Source organism: Cyprinodon variegatus, unplaced genomic scaffold (assembly GCF_000732505.1).
Source record: "Cyprinodon variegatus isolate N-32 unplaced genomic scaffold, C_variegatus-1.0 Scaffold210, whole genome shotgun sequence".
In the NCBI taxonomy this organism is placed as follows: domain Eukaryota; kingdom Metazoa; phylum Chordata; class Actinopteri; order Cyprinodontiformes; family Cyprinodontidae; genus Cyprinodon; species Cyprinodon variegatus.
Window position 1 is genome coordinate 523,463 of NW_015150663.1, and position 15,587 is coordinate 539,049.

Genomic DNA, 15,587 nt, shown 5'->3' on the forward strand with positions numbered 1-15,587 from the left:
CTATTTTGATCGACTTTGATTAATTGTTTCAAATTCTGTGATTACTACACAGAAGTACTAAATAAAGATGTTTATGTTTATTCCAGTTCTGTGTGTTAAATATCTAGGTGTTTTTATGTGAATGTGGGTCTTTTAGATCAATTTTAGTGATTTTGATCATGTTTCACATTTTATTGTCACATACTGGCGCTGGTGTTGGTCTTGACTAGGTCTCGACTTCCCTCGGTCTTGGTCTTGACTTGGTCTCGGACCCTAAAAGTCTTGGTCTTGTCTCGGTCTCAATACACTCTGGTCTTGACCACAACACTGGTAATGAGTCTAACAAACCTATTGAATGATTCCTTTTCTATTGTTCACACAAAAGAACAACAAAAATCCCCTGACTAGTACAGGAAATAATAAAAAAAAACAACGTGATTGGCTTTAAGGAAGGCAGAGACGGATATCACTCTGAGTTTGTTTAGGAAAACCTGCTCCTAACCAAGTTAGCTCTAGTGAGAATATTACTACATTAAAAGAAACAGAACTAGAGCAAACTATCTTCATGAAATGGAAAACTCAGTTTCCCTGATTTCAGGTTTAAAAAACTTCGAGTTTTCAGTAAACTTGCTTTGTGAAATGATTCTTTCGGCTCTGCAAAGCTTCCCTTTACCTCTGGTGTCTAGGAAAGTGGAAATGCAAAAAATATTGTAACAATACACGTCAGGAGTCCCTAAGAACTTTTGTCTAAACATAACATTCCTGTAAATTTCAAGCCAAAAACCACTTGTAGATAAAAACTGCTTTATCCCATTGATAGAACACCCAAACATAAGCTGATGGTGATTACATTTTTATTTTCCAATGTTTTTCTTTTTTTTGGTTTATTTTTGTTTTTTGCATGATTGCAGAACCTGCTGCTATAGCCTGAGTGGTCCTTTCTATGGACTGGACTAGAAACCACTGGAGATGTTGATGCAGGATATTTCCAATGTGAAGGCCACCCGGTTCCCTGAAGGGTGGTAGGATTTTTTTATTTTCTGAGATCTTGTACAATTTTTGTTGCTGCTTTTTTGGGGGGTCAGATCTGATACCAAAAAATGAAACCAAAGGAAAAAAAAAAACTTGAAGCATCCTCTTTCCAAAGGGCAGCAGGCAGCACAGTCCGTGGTGGGGGTGTGAGGGGTCACTGATCATTTTACGGCCTCAGGACACGCAGCTTTGTGATAGAATAAGCGCTTCTGTGCCCTCTTAACTACTGTAGTGAGGTGGTGTTCACAGTCATGGTGAGTGTCTGTGACGTACATCCCCAGGAATTTGGTGCTACTGACCACCTCTATAGCTGAGCAGTTGATGAGCAGTGGAGTGTGGTTAGGCCAGTTCTTCCTGAAGTCGATGATGATCTCCTTTGTCTTCTCCATGTGCAGGATCAGGCTGTTGTCTCTGCACCATCCCACCAGCTGTTCCACTTCCTTTCTGTAGTCCCAGTTGTTGCCATGTCTCGTGAGGCCCACCACCGTATTGCCAATGCTGTGGGATTATGGTGTTGAAAACTAAACTGACATCCAACATCTGCACGTATTCTTCTCCTCAATGTGTGCTAGGCTGAGGAAATGGCGTCCTCAGTTAAGTGGGTCCTTCGGTAGTCAAACTGGAATGAATGTTGTGGGGAGTCTGGAGACGATTTGTTCTTCATCATGATGACAGTCAATGTGACAGGCTGGTAGTCATTAAATAAGGTGAATTGAGGCTTCTTGGGACCAGAATGATGCAGGCCGACTTAAAGCAGGCTGGCACCTTGGTCCAGCAAGGGGTTAAAAATGTGCAGCTGGGTTGTTGTCTGCAATTGTGCGTATGCCTTGCCATATCCTCCTGGTGTTGCTGGCGTTGTTGAAAAGATCCTGGATTTTCTAACTGTGGCTCCTCTTCGCTAACCTGACGGCATGGTTCAAGTTGGCTCTTGCTGTTTTCAGTTCCTCTGTCACCAGACTTAAAGGCTGAGTTCCATGCTTTTAGCTTTTGTCTAACCTCCTCAGTCATCCAGGGTCATTGGTTGGCCTGTGATTTTTGTATCCTCTTCTCTGTGATGCGTACTTCCTGAATGCATTTTGTTGACTTAGGCTAACAGAGTCATGGCATACACATCAATTATCCTTTTGTCATGTTTCTGCACCTTGTACCTAAATAACTTCATTGTTAAAGGTTAGAGGTGGATAAACATCTTGCACCCTAGGGAAAAATGTTGAAATATTGTTCCTCAGTGTTATCAAAGGAAGACATCTGAGGAGATTAAAAAGGAATGCCATTGAGCTCTAACAGAAATAGCCACCGACAGACACATGCATTTATAGTCAAGGTGTAGCTCACAACACCACGCCAAAGCTTTTTCAAGGGAGGTGCTTCTTGGAATGGGCAGGTGATCAATTTTCTTGAAGAATGATGATTCTTTTTACCATAAAATAATAGGGCTGCTGCTCAGAGAGCAGAATTTGCGAGGATTAATTTAACTTGCATGAACTGGGCTGATATTTTATTGTGTGTATTTGCATGTTGCCTGCCTAATAAGTTTGCTTTTGGCTAACATCCTGTAATCATCCTTGTTAAACATTAAACTCTTGTTAGATTAGCTTTGACCCTTTCCCTATATTTACTAAGTCAGTTGTATGTTTGGCGCCTCTATGGAAACATCTTTGTAAAAAAAAAAAAACATAATATATGGTAGATGTCCTTTTGAAACAATATCAGTTCTGGCTTAGACATTTTCGATCCCATGGGCTGATATGAGTTAATTGCATAGTGTTATGCAAACCAAATAGATCCTGACATACAGCATATTTTATTCTTAATATTTAAGATGATAATCTAACAACTGCAAAATCCTACTATTAAAATGGCAAAAGTTGAACTCTTACCTGTGGTAGAGGGACCATCTTGATGAGGACTGTATTATCTTCCTTTGTGGCAACAATGTAATTTTCCGTTTTTTGTTTTTCTACATAACCTTCCTGTTTTAATTTGCTTTGTGCTCCCCCCATGTTTAACAAGCAAAAGAAGCAGTTCCTACTGTTTTTAGATAAAACGTGATGTTTCTTCAGAACTGCTTTGTCAAAGCTGTTTTTAACAAGGAAATGTCAAATATATCCTGACTCACAGTTCTATACAAACTTCTATAGAAATGTTGGTCCTCTTTAAACAAATGTTGAAATTATAAATCACTTACTGTAGGTCAAAAACAACACAAAAATCTTAACATAAACATATCCTGATCTTAAAAACGACGTGAAGTCTGAGTAGGCTGCCTCCGTCTATGCTCAAAATAGAAAGTAAACTTGCACTTATGCTCTTTAAAATGAAAGTGAAACTTACCATACAAGACTACTGCTGAAGTTTATGATATGGCTTAAAAGCAAATTTTGTTACACAAATATATCTGGTAAAATAAAATTATATCACTTTATGTTATATTACCGGTATATCATCTTATCTAAAAAAAAAAAAAAAACATTACACATATCTACAGAATGTCGAGTAAGTTTTAATAGGAGCAGGGTAGATGGTGAAAAACTGATACTCAGTCTGCAGAGTTATGATCCAGTTTTGAAGTCATTAAGCCTTTGCTTAACCAGTAAAAGCATTTATCTATACATTAGATAACACTTAACAAATGAAATCCTTCTTAAAAGAGCATCAACACCTTAAAGTGTTCCCAAAACAACCCAGGACGTCTAAGGATGCATTTCACCCGGTCCTCATAAAAGATGTATTTGATCGTGGTATTAACCTAGCTGCTGTTTACTGTCTGCCTAAAAAGAGAAGAAATAAAAAGAAAAAAGAAGGTTTGTAGTCGCAGCAGATTCAGCATCAGGTCTGCTGGGAAGTTTGCTGGTCGTGGGCGTGAATGCAGGGAGGATCCATAACAATCACCTTCTCGCTCACCCTATGATGGGAAGCAGGTCTGTAGGAGAATTAACAGTTTACTCTTGTGAACACCCTTTTATACCAAGACGCTGCCAATACCCTATTATACAATAGCTGTATGTAAGAAACATGTTCAGTGGTCGTCTGGAACACATCAAATGCGTTGATATACGTTGGAGATAAGTTCTTAATAAGTTACGCTGGCATACTTAAAGAAATTTTGAGCACAAAATTTCTTGATTTACTCGCAGTATGTCGAGATGTGCCATCGTGTTCCAGCATGCTTCAGCATACTTCAGTGTGCTCCTAACTAAGAACAAAACGTACCCATAACTTGCCAGCATTTTTGCCAGATTTTTTGTAAGTCAAGCCTACACTGGTCTAAATCATCAAGGTGTGATAGGAGCATGAGCTGTGTAAAAAAATACATTTCTACTTCAGAATTTCTGCCTGGTTCCTTCTTAAATTTTTTGTTTCAAACTAACAATAGGAAAAAAATGACTTATCAGCAGCTGAGTTCCATGCTTTTAGCTTTTGTCTAACCTCCTCAGTCATCCAGGGTCATTGGTTGGCCTGTGATTTTTGTATCCTCTTCTCTGTGATGTGTACTTCCTGAATGCATTTTGTTGACTTAGGCTAACACAGTCATGGCATACACATCAATTATCCTTTTGTCATATATTTCTGCACCTTGTACCTCAAGAACTTCATTGTTAAAGGTTAGAGGTGGATAAACATCTTGCACCCTAGGGAAAAATGTTGAAATATTGTTCCTCAGTGTAATCAAAGGAAGACATTTGAGGAGATTAAAATGGAATGCCATTGAGCTCTAACAGAAATTGCCACCGACAGACACATGCATTTATAGTCAAGGTGTAGCTCACAACACCACGCCTTAAAACAGTAGGAGTGGTGTTGTCTTTATTTACAGAGCTGGCAAAGCTTTTTCAAGGGAGGTGCTTCTTGGAATGGGCAGGTGAACAATTTTCTTGAAGAATGATGATTCTTTTTACCAGGAAATAGTAGGGCTGCTGCTCAAAGAGCAGAATTTGCGAGGATTACTTTAACTTGCATGAACTGGGCTGATATTTTATTGTGTCTATTTGCATGTTGCCTGCCTAATGAGGCATTTTTGCCAGATTTTTTGTAAGTCAAGCATACACTGGTCTAAATCATCAAGGTGTGATAGGAGCATGAGCTGTGTAAAAAAATAAATTTCTACTTCAGAATGTCTGCCTGGTTCCTTCTTAAATTTTTTGTTTCAAACTAACAATAGGAAAAAAATGACTAATCAGCAGCAGGGATGTCCTGATCAGCATTTTACGCCACCAATTCCGATTTAATCTTTTAACCTCAAATCCAATCAGATTTTGATAATATCTCAGAAGAAAGTAAAAAGCAAAAAGCCGACTTCTTACAGTATGGCTTTTTCTGACATGTTCTGCTGAATTAGCCCCATGGAATGAATAAGCATGCTGTACAGCATGCACTGGAAAAAAAATAGAGGTTGACAGAACTTTTATTTTCTAGGCAACGTGATGCATTTGGTTTTTTGAGTTTTCCTTACTTAAATTCACTGTGGTTGAGTTTACAAAGATTTTTGAGTTCTGCCAACTTAGGTTTTTGGAGTGTTACATAGAAATTATGAGTTCTACTAACTTAGGTTTTTGAGTTTTACACATGCATTTTGAGTTCTACCAACTTGGGTTTTTCAGTTTCACCTTTAAGTTCTGAGTTCTATCAACTTTGTTTTATGAGTTTGACATATAGATTTTGAGTTCTACATCTCAGATTTTGTAGTGTTATCTGTAAGTTGAGTTCTATCAACTCAGTTTTTTTAGTCCTACTAATCGTCTTCACTACCCATCATTAAACACACAAAAAAATATGTTAATACAACATTTTTATTGCCTCAAGTCAAACATTGTATCAATAGATACAGTATAAAATTATGTTCAACAACATAATCTTAATTGCACAGAGCAAAGTAACCTGAGAGCCTCTTGAGAACTGCACTTTCCTCTCCACGTGTGCGTGTGTTTGCGTTTGCTTATTCAGGAGTTGGAGACCTGAATGCATGCGTGTGTGTGTGTGCTGTGGTAAATGGCAGTCTGGGCTATAGTGGTTCCAGCAGGAACAATGATGTGTGCAACAAGGCTACTATATCAACAGATACAAACATAAAACCACAATGTCCGCAAATCTTCTCAAACGCGAGGGAAAAAGGCTGCACTCTTGAAGAAAGGGATAGGAAACCCCGTACCGTAGAAGGCGTGTCCATGAACATGAGCAGTGCGCATGCCCATGAGTTTTTTTTTTTTTTTTTTAAAGCAGTGCTTTTTTTATATTGTTACTTCGGCTAAAAGCTGTACTGCAGCACCAGCAGAACGCTTTGCTCTCTGAACCAAAAACAGGTCTCAACCATACCAATAGAAGCACCAAAAGAAGTAAGCATTTTTTTTATTTATTTTGTTAATGCAGATAAACAACAAAGTGTGCAAACATAAACTCTTAATCATGAAAACAAACTGTGGGCTCTCCTTTTCATCCTGAAACAAATGGGTTGATGTGTACTTTCTAACAAATTTTTGAAAGAGAGTTCACAAGACAAAAAGCATATTTTCCAAATATCTTATTGAATAACATAAATATTAAGAAATTAAGTCCATCTTTGACATATTACACCTTCCCTGTATTACAGAGCTTGGAGTAAAGTTTTATATGGCCATCAAAATACCTTGGATGAGTACCAGGATGTTGTTATGTTTGGGCTGAGAGGCATGCTCCTTCTAAAGTTGCAGAACACTTTGTTTGGTTATGGTCAATCTGTACATTCCATGATATTGTATTTAGTTAATAATTCTGATTATTCATTACCACTTCTTTATAGCCTGTTAAATGGGAGATGAATGAACTCAACAGAGTATAGCTCAGATGGTTTGCACTTCAATCTTTACAATTTTAAGGATATCTTAATATGTCCAATTAAGCTATTATAGACTTTTTTAAGCTGAACAGAAACATGTTTCTCACTCAATGTTCTAATAAAAGCAATGTGCAAAAAGGACCTGTATATTGAGAAATTATTCTTCCAAATGTATGATTTCAACCTTTGTGTGATAATTAATAATCAAATTTTGAAACCAAATAGTGGCTACAACTTCATTACAAAAATGTCTGTTTAATATAGAAAGAAAAAACACTAATCCAGGATATAACCACAATTGTAAGGTTACTTTGTGAGCCCTAACCCTAACCCTAACCCAAGTAAGTGCATTAAGTCCATTTTATCAGAACCAACCCTAATATTGCTAAGTCTGTATTCTATGTCATCACCATAGTTGAGATTTCTGTAGAGGAACCGCTCTGAATTTCCGTGAAAGTTAAAACCAAAGAAGAGTAGAGGATGACATGTATGGCTTTGACTTCTCTGACCTGTTGTGTATCTCATCTCTGCTACCACAATTAGCGCTATCTAATATTGCCTGTGTGTTGTTGTGCACCACAGTAGTCCATAAATAGTATTTGATAGATTGGTGGTGATTCACCAGGAAGAGAAATAGGCCTAAGATGGGTTGTGAAAGAGCTGACCGGCCCACATGAAGTGTCCCATATAACCTGTAAAAACCACATGCTATTATTTCTGTAAAAGGTCAAAGGCTGCCCCTGTAAAGACAGAAATGCTGTCTGCAAAATACACAATAAGTCATAGAGTTTCTTGTAATGTCAAGTCAGAGCCTTAATTTGGGCTGAGGTACACTAAACAAAAAAGAAGAGGCACATTTGATATTGATGGTTTTAACAATATTAATTCAAGTTTATTCTAGTCATTACTAATAAATATAAAAGCTCTGGAGAAACTTATGCATCTGTGATTTTCTAAAGGTTTGATAGAACACAACTCAAGTTTTTTGATAAATATGCACATATCCTGGGTTTTCTGTTTTAGAAAGCCAGATAGCTGTAATCCAGAGTTAGGTTACTCCTGCAACTAATTGGTTAACCTGGAAAAACCATCTCCCTACAGAGGAGCTGGTCTTAGATATAACCTTTTACCTACTAAGAACTTTTAGTGACACTACCCAGAAAATTCACCTGTCACCCACCCTCAACTAACTCATAATTCAATGAGGCATGTGACCGAAACCACTCAGGGGACGAGGGAGTTAACGACCCATTAGGACCCCCTAATGACCATTAACACCCCCCAGGTGACCTCCTTGGCCAATCCAGTGGGAGGGATCAGAGCCACCTTTTGATTTCCCCTAATTCGTTGTTACACCTACAGTATATTAATCACAGTGCTTGTTATGTGCTTCGGGCACATTATGATTTTTGTCTATTTCTTTTCTTTGTTTTCTTACAGACTTTAGTTGAAGGATCTTTTGTTAATATATTTTGGGATTCTTTTAGCGAGTTAATTACGTTAATTTGTGGTGCTGTCGTCCGCCTATAAATAGGCTGGCTTTCAGCATGTTGGGGCGTTCCTTTCCAACTTCGTTTGGACGCCGCTTTCCACCTGCTTCCATTTGTTCCATCGTGCGCGGTGCGCACTTGTCTTGTCGCTGCGGCCTGCAGCGGACGTTCCAGCCTGCCATGCGGTATTTTTGTTAACCGTTTCTTACCTTCTTTTCTTGTGGTTTTTGGCCTGGCGGGACCGGTTGTCCTGTTTTCGAATTTTCTTTTGCTTAGGTTATTTTTGGCCTTTAGTCCGGTACCAGTAGGGGCTTCGACGGCCCTGTATAGGGTTGGCCCCCTGCTGTACCGTTTTATTCTGTTTGATCGGCCTGCCAGGTCCAACTTTCTGTTGTTACTTTGGGTTTCTATTTTTACTTTTTGGGGCACGGGATTTGAGGGCCTTTAACCTTTTTCTCTTCGCAGAAAATCTGAAGAAGCCGAAGAAACTAAATCGGAGAGAATTGATAAATAAAAAATCTTTTTTTGAACCCTCATCTTTTGTCTCGTGTCCTCAAATATGTTGTGCCCTTGGTGGACGTAACAGTGCTCTCCACCACTAGTTAGAACTGAAGAAACCTCTTGGATGAGAGTGGCAATTATCTCCAAGAGGACGTTGTGTTCCTAAAATGAACTTTTTAATGTGTTTCTACTGCAAGTTATCCGTAAACCAACTCTGGTTGGGTTATACGTCTGCTGACATAGTCTGGGAAAAATCTGACATGTGCCTTACTTGACCGGTCCAAAAAAACATTGTAGCCATCTTTTGCATTTAGCCTAATTAGTTATACAGTAAGAGAGCTGACCTTATCTTCAAAAAAATTTAACCAAGGTTTGTCTGGTACATACAGGAGCACCTTGAAACCTGTTTCCAGTTATTTGTGTTTGCAATTAAGCAGACAGCATGTGCATACCATTTTTTAAAACTTTTTTTTTTTTTTACAAACAAAACTTTAATCAAGGTGTGTCTGGTACATACAGGAGCACCTCCAAACGTGTTTGTACATGCAGAGCTGATCTTCAAAGAAGGTGCAAAATGTTTTGTGCAAATTCATGGGTGGAGAATAAGCAAATTTCAAAAATGCTTACCTTGTACAAAGTGATTTTGCACTTCTGAAAGTCAGCTGCTAACTCAAATACAAAGAAGCCATTTGTACAGTGGCAAATGGTGGAGAGATTCTAAACTCACATGAGTAAATTTGGACCATAAGATTGTCCAAACAAACATAAAAAAATCAAATAACATTTGCATACCCTTAAGCCTGAAAAAACAGTTTTGCTCTGGAATCTTCAAGATTGTTTTGGAAGATCACAAGAAAACTACATAAAGTCAAATACAAAAAAATAACTGCAATAAAATGTTTGATTTATTTAATGTCAGTTTAACATTTCAGTGATTTGAGGCAATAAGTTTTCTTATAGTTTGGTAGTTCTCTTTTGCTGTTGGGGTACCATTTTTCTGATTGAAGCGATTTAAATATATTACAAGGATGGAGAGGGTTTCTGACAATACTGTAGCTGTGCTGTATCAAAATGGGGTGTGAATTTTAAATAAACTTTTCAAAAATTAATAAAAAAGAAAATGCAAGTAGTCATGTTTACATCCATCCGAACTAATTAACAAGGCTATGTGAGGCATAATATTGTCATACATAGACATTACACTTGGCTGAAATAAACAGGAAGTAGAGTTATATGTNTATATATATATATATATATATATATATATATATATATTGCAATGATTATAGGATTTAAAGGACATTTGTGGCAGTCATTATTGAGCCTTATTAAGGGCACACATTCTTGAAGTAAGAAAAATTTGTACATGTATACTCTACATAATTTTTACAAACGCAGGCGAAGTCTCATTATTCTAGTTTTATTTTTTAATAACATGGGACCTACATTACATTTGAATTTAAAAGCTAGGAATTTTCAAACTTAATATCAATTTTGTTGCTGAGTATTTTTTCAAAACACATATTTTTGGTGATTTCTGCCAAAGTTTTAAAATAATGAAAACAAGCAACACTATGTTATGACTTCTTTATACAATTATTAGTAGCGGTGATTAAACCGATTATTATAACAAAGGCACTTTCTAAATTAACAGTATATGGAATTGTAGAATATAATATAATAATGTATTGTACAATTGGAAATACAATTATAGAGAAGTCTCAACATATTTGTATAGAATAGAATAAAATACTATTGTTATGTTAGGTTTGATTTTTCTTTCCTTCTACATAGGCTTATCTGCTTTCATTTCGTGCATGCTGGCTTAAGAGTACTCAAGTGAAAAGGGGATTAAATAATTCATCATGATTATTTATTGACCAAATTAAAATGATATGCTCAGTTGAAGACTTCATCTTTGTTACGAGTACTTCATGCAATCTCCATGCAAATAAAAAGCTTTGTTCTGATACTCTTGCATTTTCCACTGCAACAACCCTTGCTTAGTAAGGAGCTTCGGCATTGTAAAGTGTGTTTATTGGCTTGTTTACCCAGTGTGAGAGTGTCACTGTGTTATGATGTTTAACTGACAAGAGCTGCTGAGTGTTCAAGTTTAATCCTTAAATACTCTCTTCATAATTATACTAAAGGGCAAAAAAAAAAAAAAGAGAGAGAGAACACTGCGCCCCACGCCGCTTACTTCAGCTTTCGGCTTGATTAATTAAAGTCCCTTTCCTGCCCTTTTCTTTTACCGTTTTAAGTTATCCTCTAATTCCCTCTTATATCTTAGTGGATTTTTTCCATTCACTCACTATTAATTGATAAAGTCAAGTTATTTAAATCCAAATGATATTTCAGTCCTTTAATGGTCTGGTAACCTATCCAGGACATACCCTATACATATAAAGGATGGAATCTAATCTATTTGAGTACTTTTTAATGACTTTGTACAAACTTATGTGATAATGAGTATCAATGCAAACCTTTTAAACTCTTATGCTTGGATAATATATAATATTTATAGCGTGATCTTTAAAAGAGCACTTTTTGTGCCTAAGGGACACAGGTGGAGCACAAGACGAGCTTTCAAATAAAACTTTGACTATAATTAGATGTTTTTAGACAATAGGTCTGAAAACTCTTCTTAATTTTAAATGTACACTAGGTATTCATTTCCTTCATTCTTTTCTCTAAAGGTTTTGTCTAATACTCTGGGTGTGTCTTTCTGTCTATTTGTCCTCTAGGCTGGGTGACAGTGAAGTGAACGGATAAGCACAATAGAGACGATTAGCCCATCTGGCCCCTAGGCTGAATGTCACAGGTATTTTTTTGTTTCCACTCCCCAACTACTTCCAGTTATCCAGAGAGATGGTGAGATGTGGGGTGGAATCACACCATGTTACTTTTTCTAAGTTCATTAACCTCAATCTGTGCAGTTGCTCCCTTTTTCCTTATAGTCTTTTGTCATCTAGTCCTTTTTGCTGTTGCTCTATTTGTGTTAACCCCCCGTACTAATGGAAGGTTGACATGACTTTGTCATATTGAACGGATATGAAGCATTCAGTCACATAGTGTGTTTTCTTTAAGATAAGCTGTTGGGTGATTATAGCTTTTATACTTTTACCTCCTTCATTCTCTTTCCTTGTAGTTATTTTCAAACAAATAAAATAATGATTTTGTCTTTTTCAAAAATGCAAACTTTTATTATTTTACAACTAAGATATTAAGATATCAAACAACTTCAAGTTAGTCTTTATTTGTCCTCTCATTTTATACTTTATATAATACTGATTATGAGGATTACTTTTTAAACAAATGATTTGGCTTTTGCAAGGCTTTTGAGGCCAAGTGGAACACAATTCTTTTAAAGAGGAAATGTATTTGATGAATAAAAGATATAATATTATATTATTTCTAAATAATATACAAAAAAAAAATAAAAACATATATATATTTTGCCTAATTTGTAGGAAATTATACTAAAGTCATCATGGTGATTTTACTATACCACTATATAATTCTTTTTCTACATATTGCCCATTCCCATATTGTATTTACCCCTAATATGAAATGTCAAATGTTTTTTGGATATCTTTGTTGGAGGTCTGTAAAATCTGAGATGATATTCCAGTAATTGTAAAATAAGTAGCCTCTTCACAGACCGATCAAGGGTAATGCTTTGCACAATTAATTATTTTATGAATAATGTCAAAAAATATTGAAAAGAAACTGAAGAGTTGCAAGATCACCAATATTAAAGATTGATTGATCAATTAAAATGCCTGTATGTATCATAAATTAATTTAGCTAATAATAATAAAAAAAATGTTTTGTTAGCTAATTGTGTTGCTCAGATTATCAGAAGAAATTGAGGCAGGATACTAAAAAGTGTCAATTGGTATTGTTTTCTTAAAAAAAGGAAACAGACACAAAATAAACACAATTCCTTCATAGGTCATTTCCAAAAAAAGGTCAGATTGAGGAATCCGTAACACTAAATTGGCTCTTGTATCTGCCTCATAATCATTTTGATCATAACTGTTGTGATAATGATGGTTATGTTGTAATTACTCTGCGTACTTGTCACACATCTCCTGTGATTCATGCTGTTAGCTAAGTAACTGGCACAAAACCTCCTATTTTGTCAATGATTAACCATGGAGTCCAGAGAGATATGAGCTTATCAAGACTGCACCTGTCCTCAAAACAGTGAGCATTACAATTTCTGTCCATGTTTTGCAAAATCAGAAAGTAAGCAAACAATTTACCAAACACCACATGCTAAATAATTGAAGCTGTGACTACATGATAGAGTATTTTCATAATATTAATTCAGCAAATTAAGAAAGCTCCAAAAGTAGTTTACTGTATTAATGGTGAAAAGCTGTTAAAATCCCTTCTAGCTTGCAAATGTTTGGCATTTTCCAGTTACAGACTATATATCTAATAGGCAATATCGGAAATTGTTTTTTAAAGCACCCAATATCAATATCGGCCTTTAAAATCCCCTAGGTGAGGCTCTTAGGGTCATATTTCTAGGTATATAATAATCCACTTTCAATGGTCTCAATGCACAACTCCACTACTTGTGTGCCTGACCTCAGTAACCATGACCACAATGGCCAGCACAGTGGTAGATTATAGAGGCCTGCTGGGCAAACAGCTACAGTATAAACGTTAACTGCAGAGGACTGAAGCATGACAGCACCAGATCTGATAAGTATACTGGGCAGACAGAGTGCTGAAGGTAGAGTAGGGGGGCTGCGGATGGCGGGAAAGAAGACAGCGATACACTGGAGAAGTCTACCAGGGAGACAGAGCAGGAAGAGGCTGAGGTTAGCCTCAAGGGGCTAAATGCGGGAGATGGAAGGAGGACAACAGAGGATCAGAAGAACCTGATGGGCAGAAGGAGCGCCAGAATAGATTGCAGATGTCAGCAGCTGCTCAGTTTTTGACTAGTAAGTAGGATGAAGAAACAGTCTTTTTCTGGGTAAATTAAAAATACTTTTTTTGTCATGATTTTAACTATGATCAGACCCAAAAGCACTAAACCAATACAGAGAGACCAGGGAAAAAATTTAACAGGTTTATTTTGGAAACTGTGAAGAATCCAGTGTTGCTCTGAACACTGCTCAACTGGAACTGAAAGGTGAGGGGAAAACACTGCGGTTAGTTCAGGCTCAGTGGGAAATTTGATCCTCGAACTTGAAAAGAAGAAATGGATGGACCAGGCGCCTCCTGGTGGAGGACGGGAGACAAACACAGAAACACAAACACACATACAGGAATCCTGACATTTTTAAAAGTCACTGACAAACCTCTTAAGAGCATTCCCTGCTTCCTTATTTCTCAACAATATTTTCTCCATTATTAATGATATAGAAAAACCGCTTGTCCGCTGGCTCCTTAAAATAGTGGTCAATGATACTTTCTCTTCTCCTAATTTTTATACTAAGTAATGCTATGTAGATTTAGAAGAGACAACATTACTGAATAATTTATGAATTTGATGCTGCGATCAGCAAATGCTGACCCAGATGATTGATAACTGTTTTTTCCAAAAAAGTAAAAAAAAAAAAAAACCTCACTGGACTTTGTTTCAAAGTTTGAAGACATTTTGCTTCCCATCCAGTAAGCTTTTTCAATTCAAAAAGCTTCCTGGATGAAAAGCGAAATGTCTTCAAACTTAGAAACAAGATTGAATTTTGAGAGGAATGATAAACTGTGCTTTCTGTCCCTCTTTGCTTTTGCAGGTCTCAAAGAAGATAACTGCTTTGTCTGTTTTCTGTTCTTCTGAACTCCCATCATGGATAAAATATTATATTATTTTATGTTTCATTGATTTTTGTTGCACAAGTCTGTACTGCTATGCCCGGGGTCACCAATTAAAAACCAGCGGGGTCCGAAAAAAGAAAATCATCAACCAGTAAAGGTCGGGAGACATTTTAAATTATAATTTGTTACTTTAAACAGAATTTAACACTGAAATAAAATGAGGTTTTTATGCACCCAGATTTTTAAATGAAAAGATATTTGAAATAAATAACATTTTTCCATTTTAAAATCTAAAGTGNTTTTGTCATCTTTGAACACACTTCACTTTTCTTTCACTAGTTCACAGCAGTTCTACGTAGTCCACACTTTCTTTCACTTTTTCTCATCTTCTCCTTCTTTCCCACCGCCTGGCTTGCCACAGGTTTGCCTGCTAGCAGCGGTAGCAGCCCTGACCGACACAGCTCATGGGCTAATTGGCATCACGTGCAGCCTGGTCCCAGAGGGCTTTACCGTACAAACAGGAGAAGCGGCACAAGTGAAATTAGACACTGCCACCGAAAAACATGCTGTAATTTATAAATGTTTTAAATCAGGTTGAGCCGGGATTACCCAGCAGGTGGGTCCGGATCCGGACCACTTATCAGTGACCTGATGTGCGACTCCAAACCAGTGCGATCAGATTTTATTTTGCACTTTCCCCCAAAGCAAATATGTTTGACTTCATAGCCGCATCTTTCTTCCTTCAAGACCCTTGAAATTGCCACTGAATAGCTGCGTAGTCTGACCAAAATAAACCTGGGGTGTATCTCACGCAAGAAGCCCCCTTACGGAAAATCGATGTTTTGTTCAGGGCCAAAGGCCGGGAAAAAAATATTATATCTAAAGCAAATGTAAGTCGGGTTCTGTGATATTTATGTTTGTGTCTGTAACTAAATCTTCGGATGTTATTATCAAATGCATTTCTTCACAAGGTGTCAGGAATCAGTGTGATCTAATAA

At 36.9% G+C, this 15,587-nt stretch overlaps 1 protein-coding gene across 2 annotated transcripts in view; it reads right to left on the minus strand.

Moving 5' to 3' along the window:
- Positions 1 to 3,268, minus strand: part of LOC107088199 (probable serine/threonine-protein kinase PknB) — a 17,874-nt gene extending 14,606 nt beyond the window's left edge. For both annotated transcript variants that reach the window (XM_015380221.1, XM_015380220.1), the window contains exon 1: positions 2,892 to 3,268. In XM_015380221.1, the coding sequence (XP_015235707.1) occupies positions 2,892 to 3,014 (123 nt within the window). In that variant the 5' untranslated portion in view covers positions 3,015 to 3,268. The remainder of the gene's footprint in view (positions 1 to 2,891) is intronic.
- Positions 3,269 to 15,587: the final 12,319 nt, after the last annotated feature.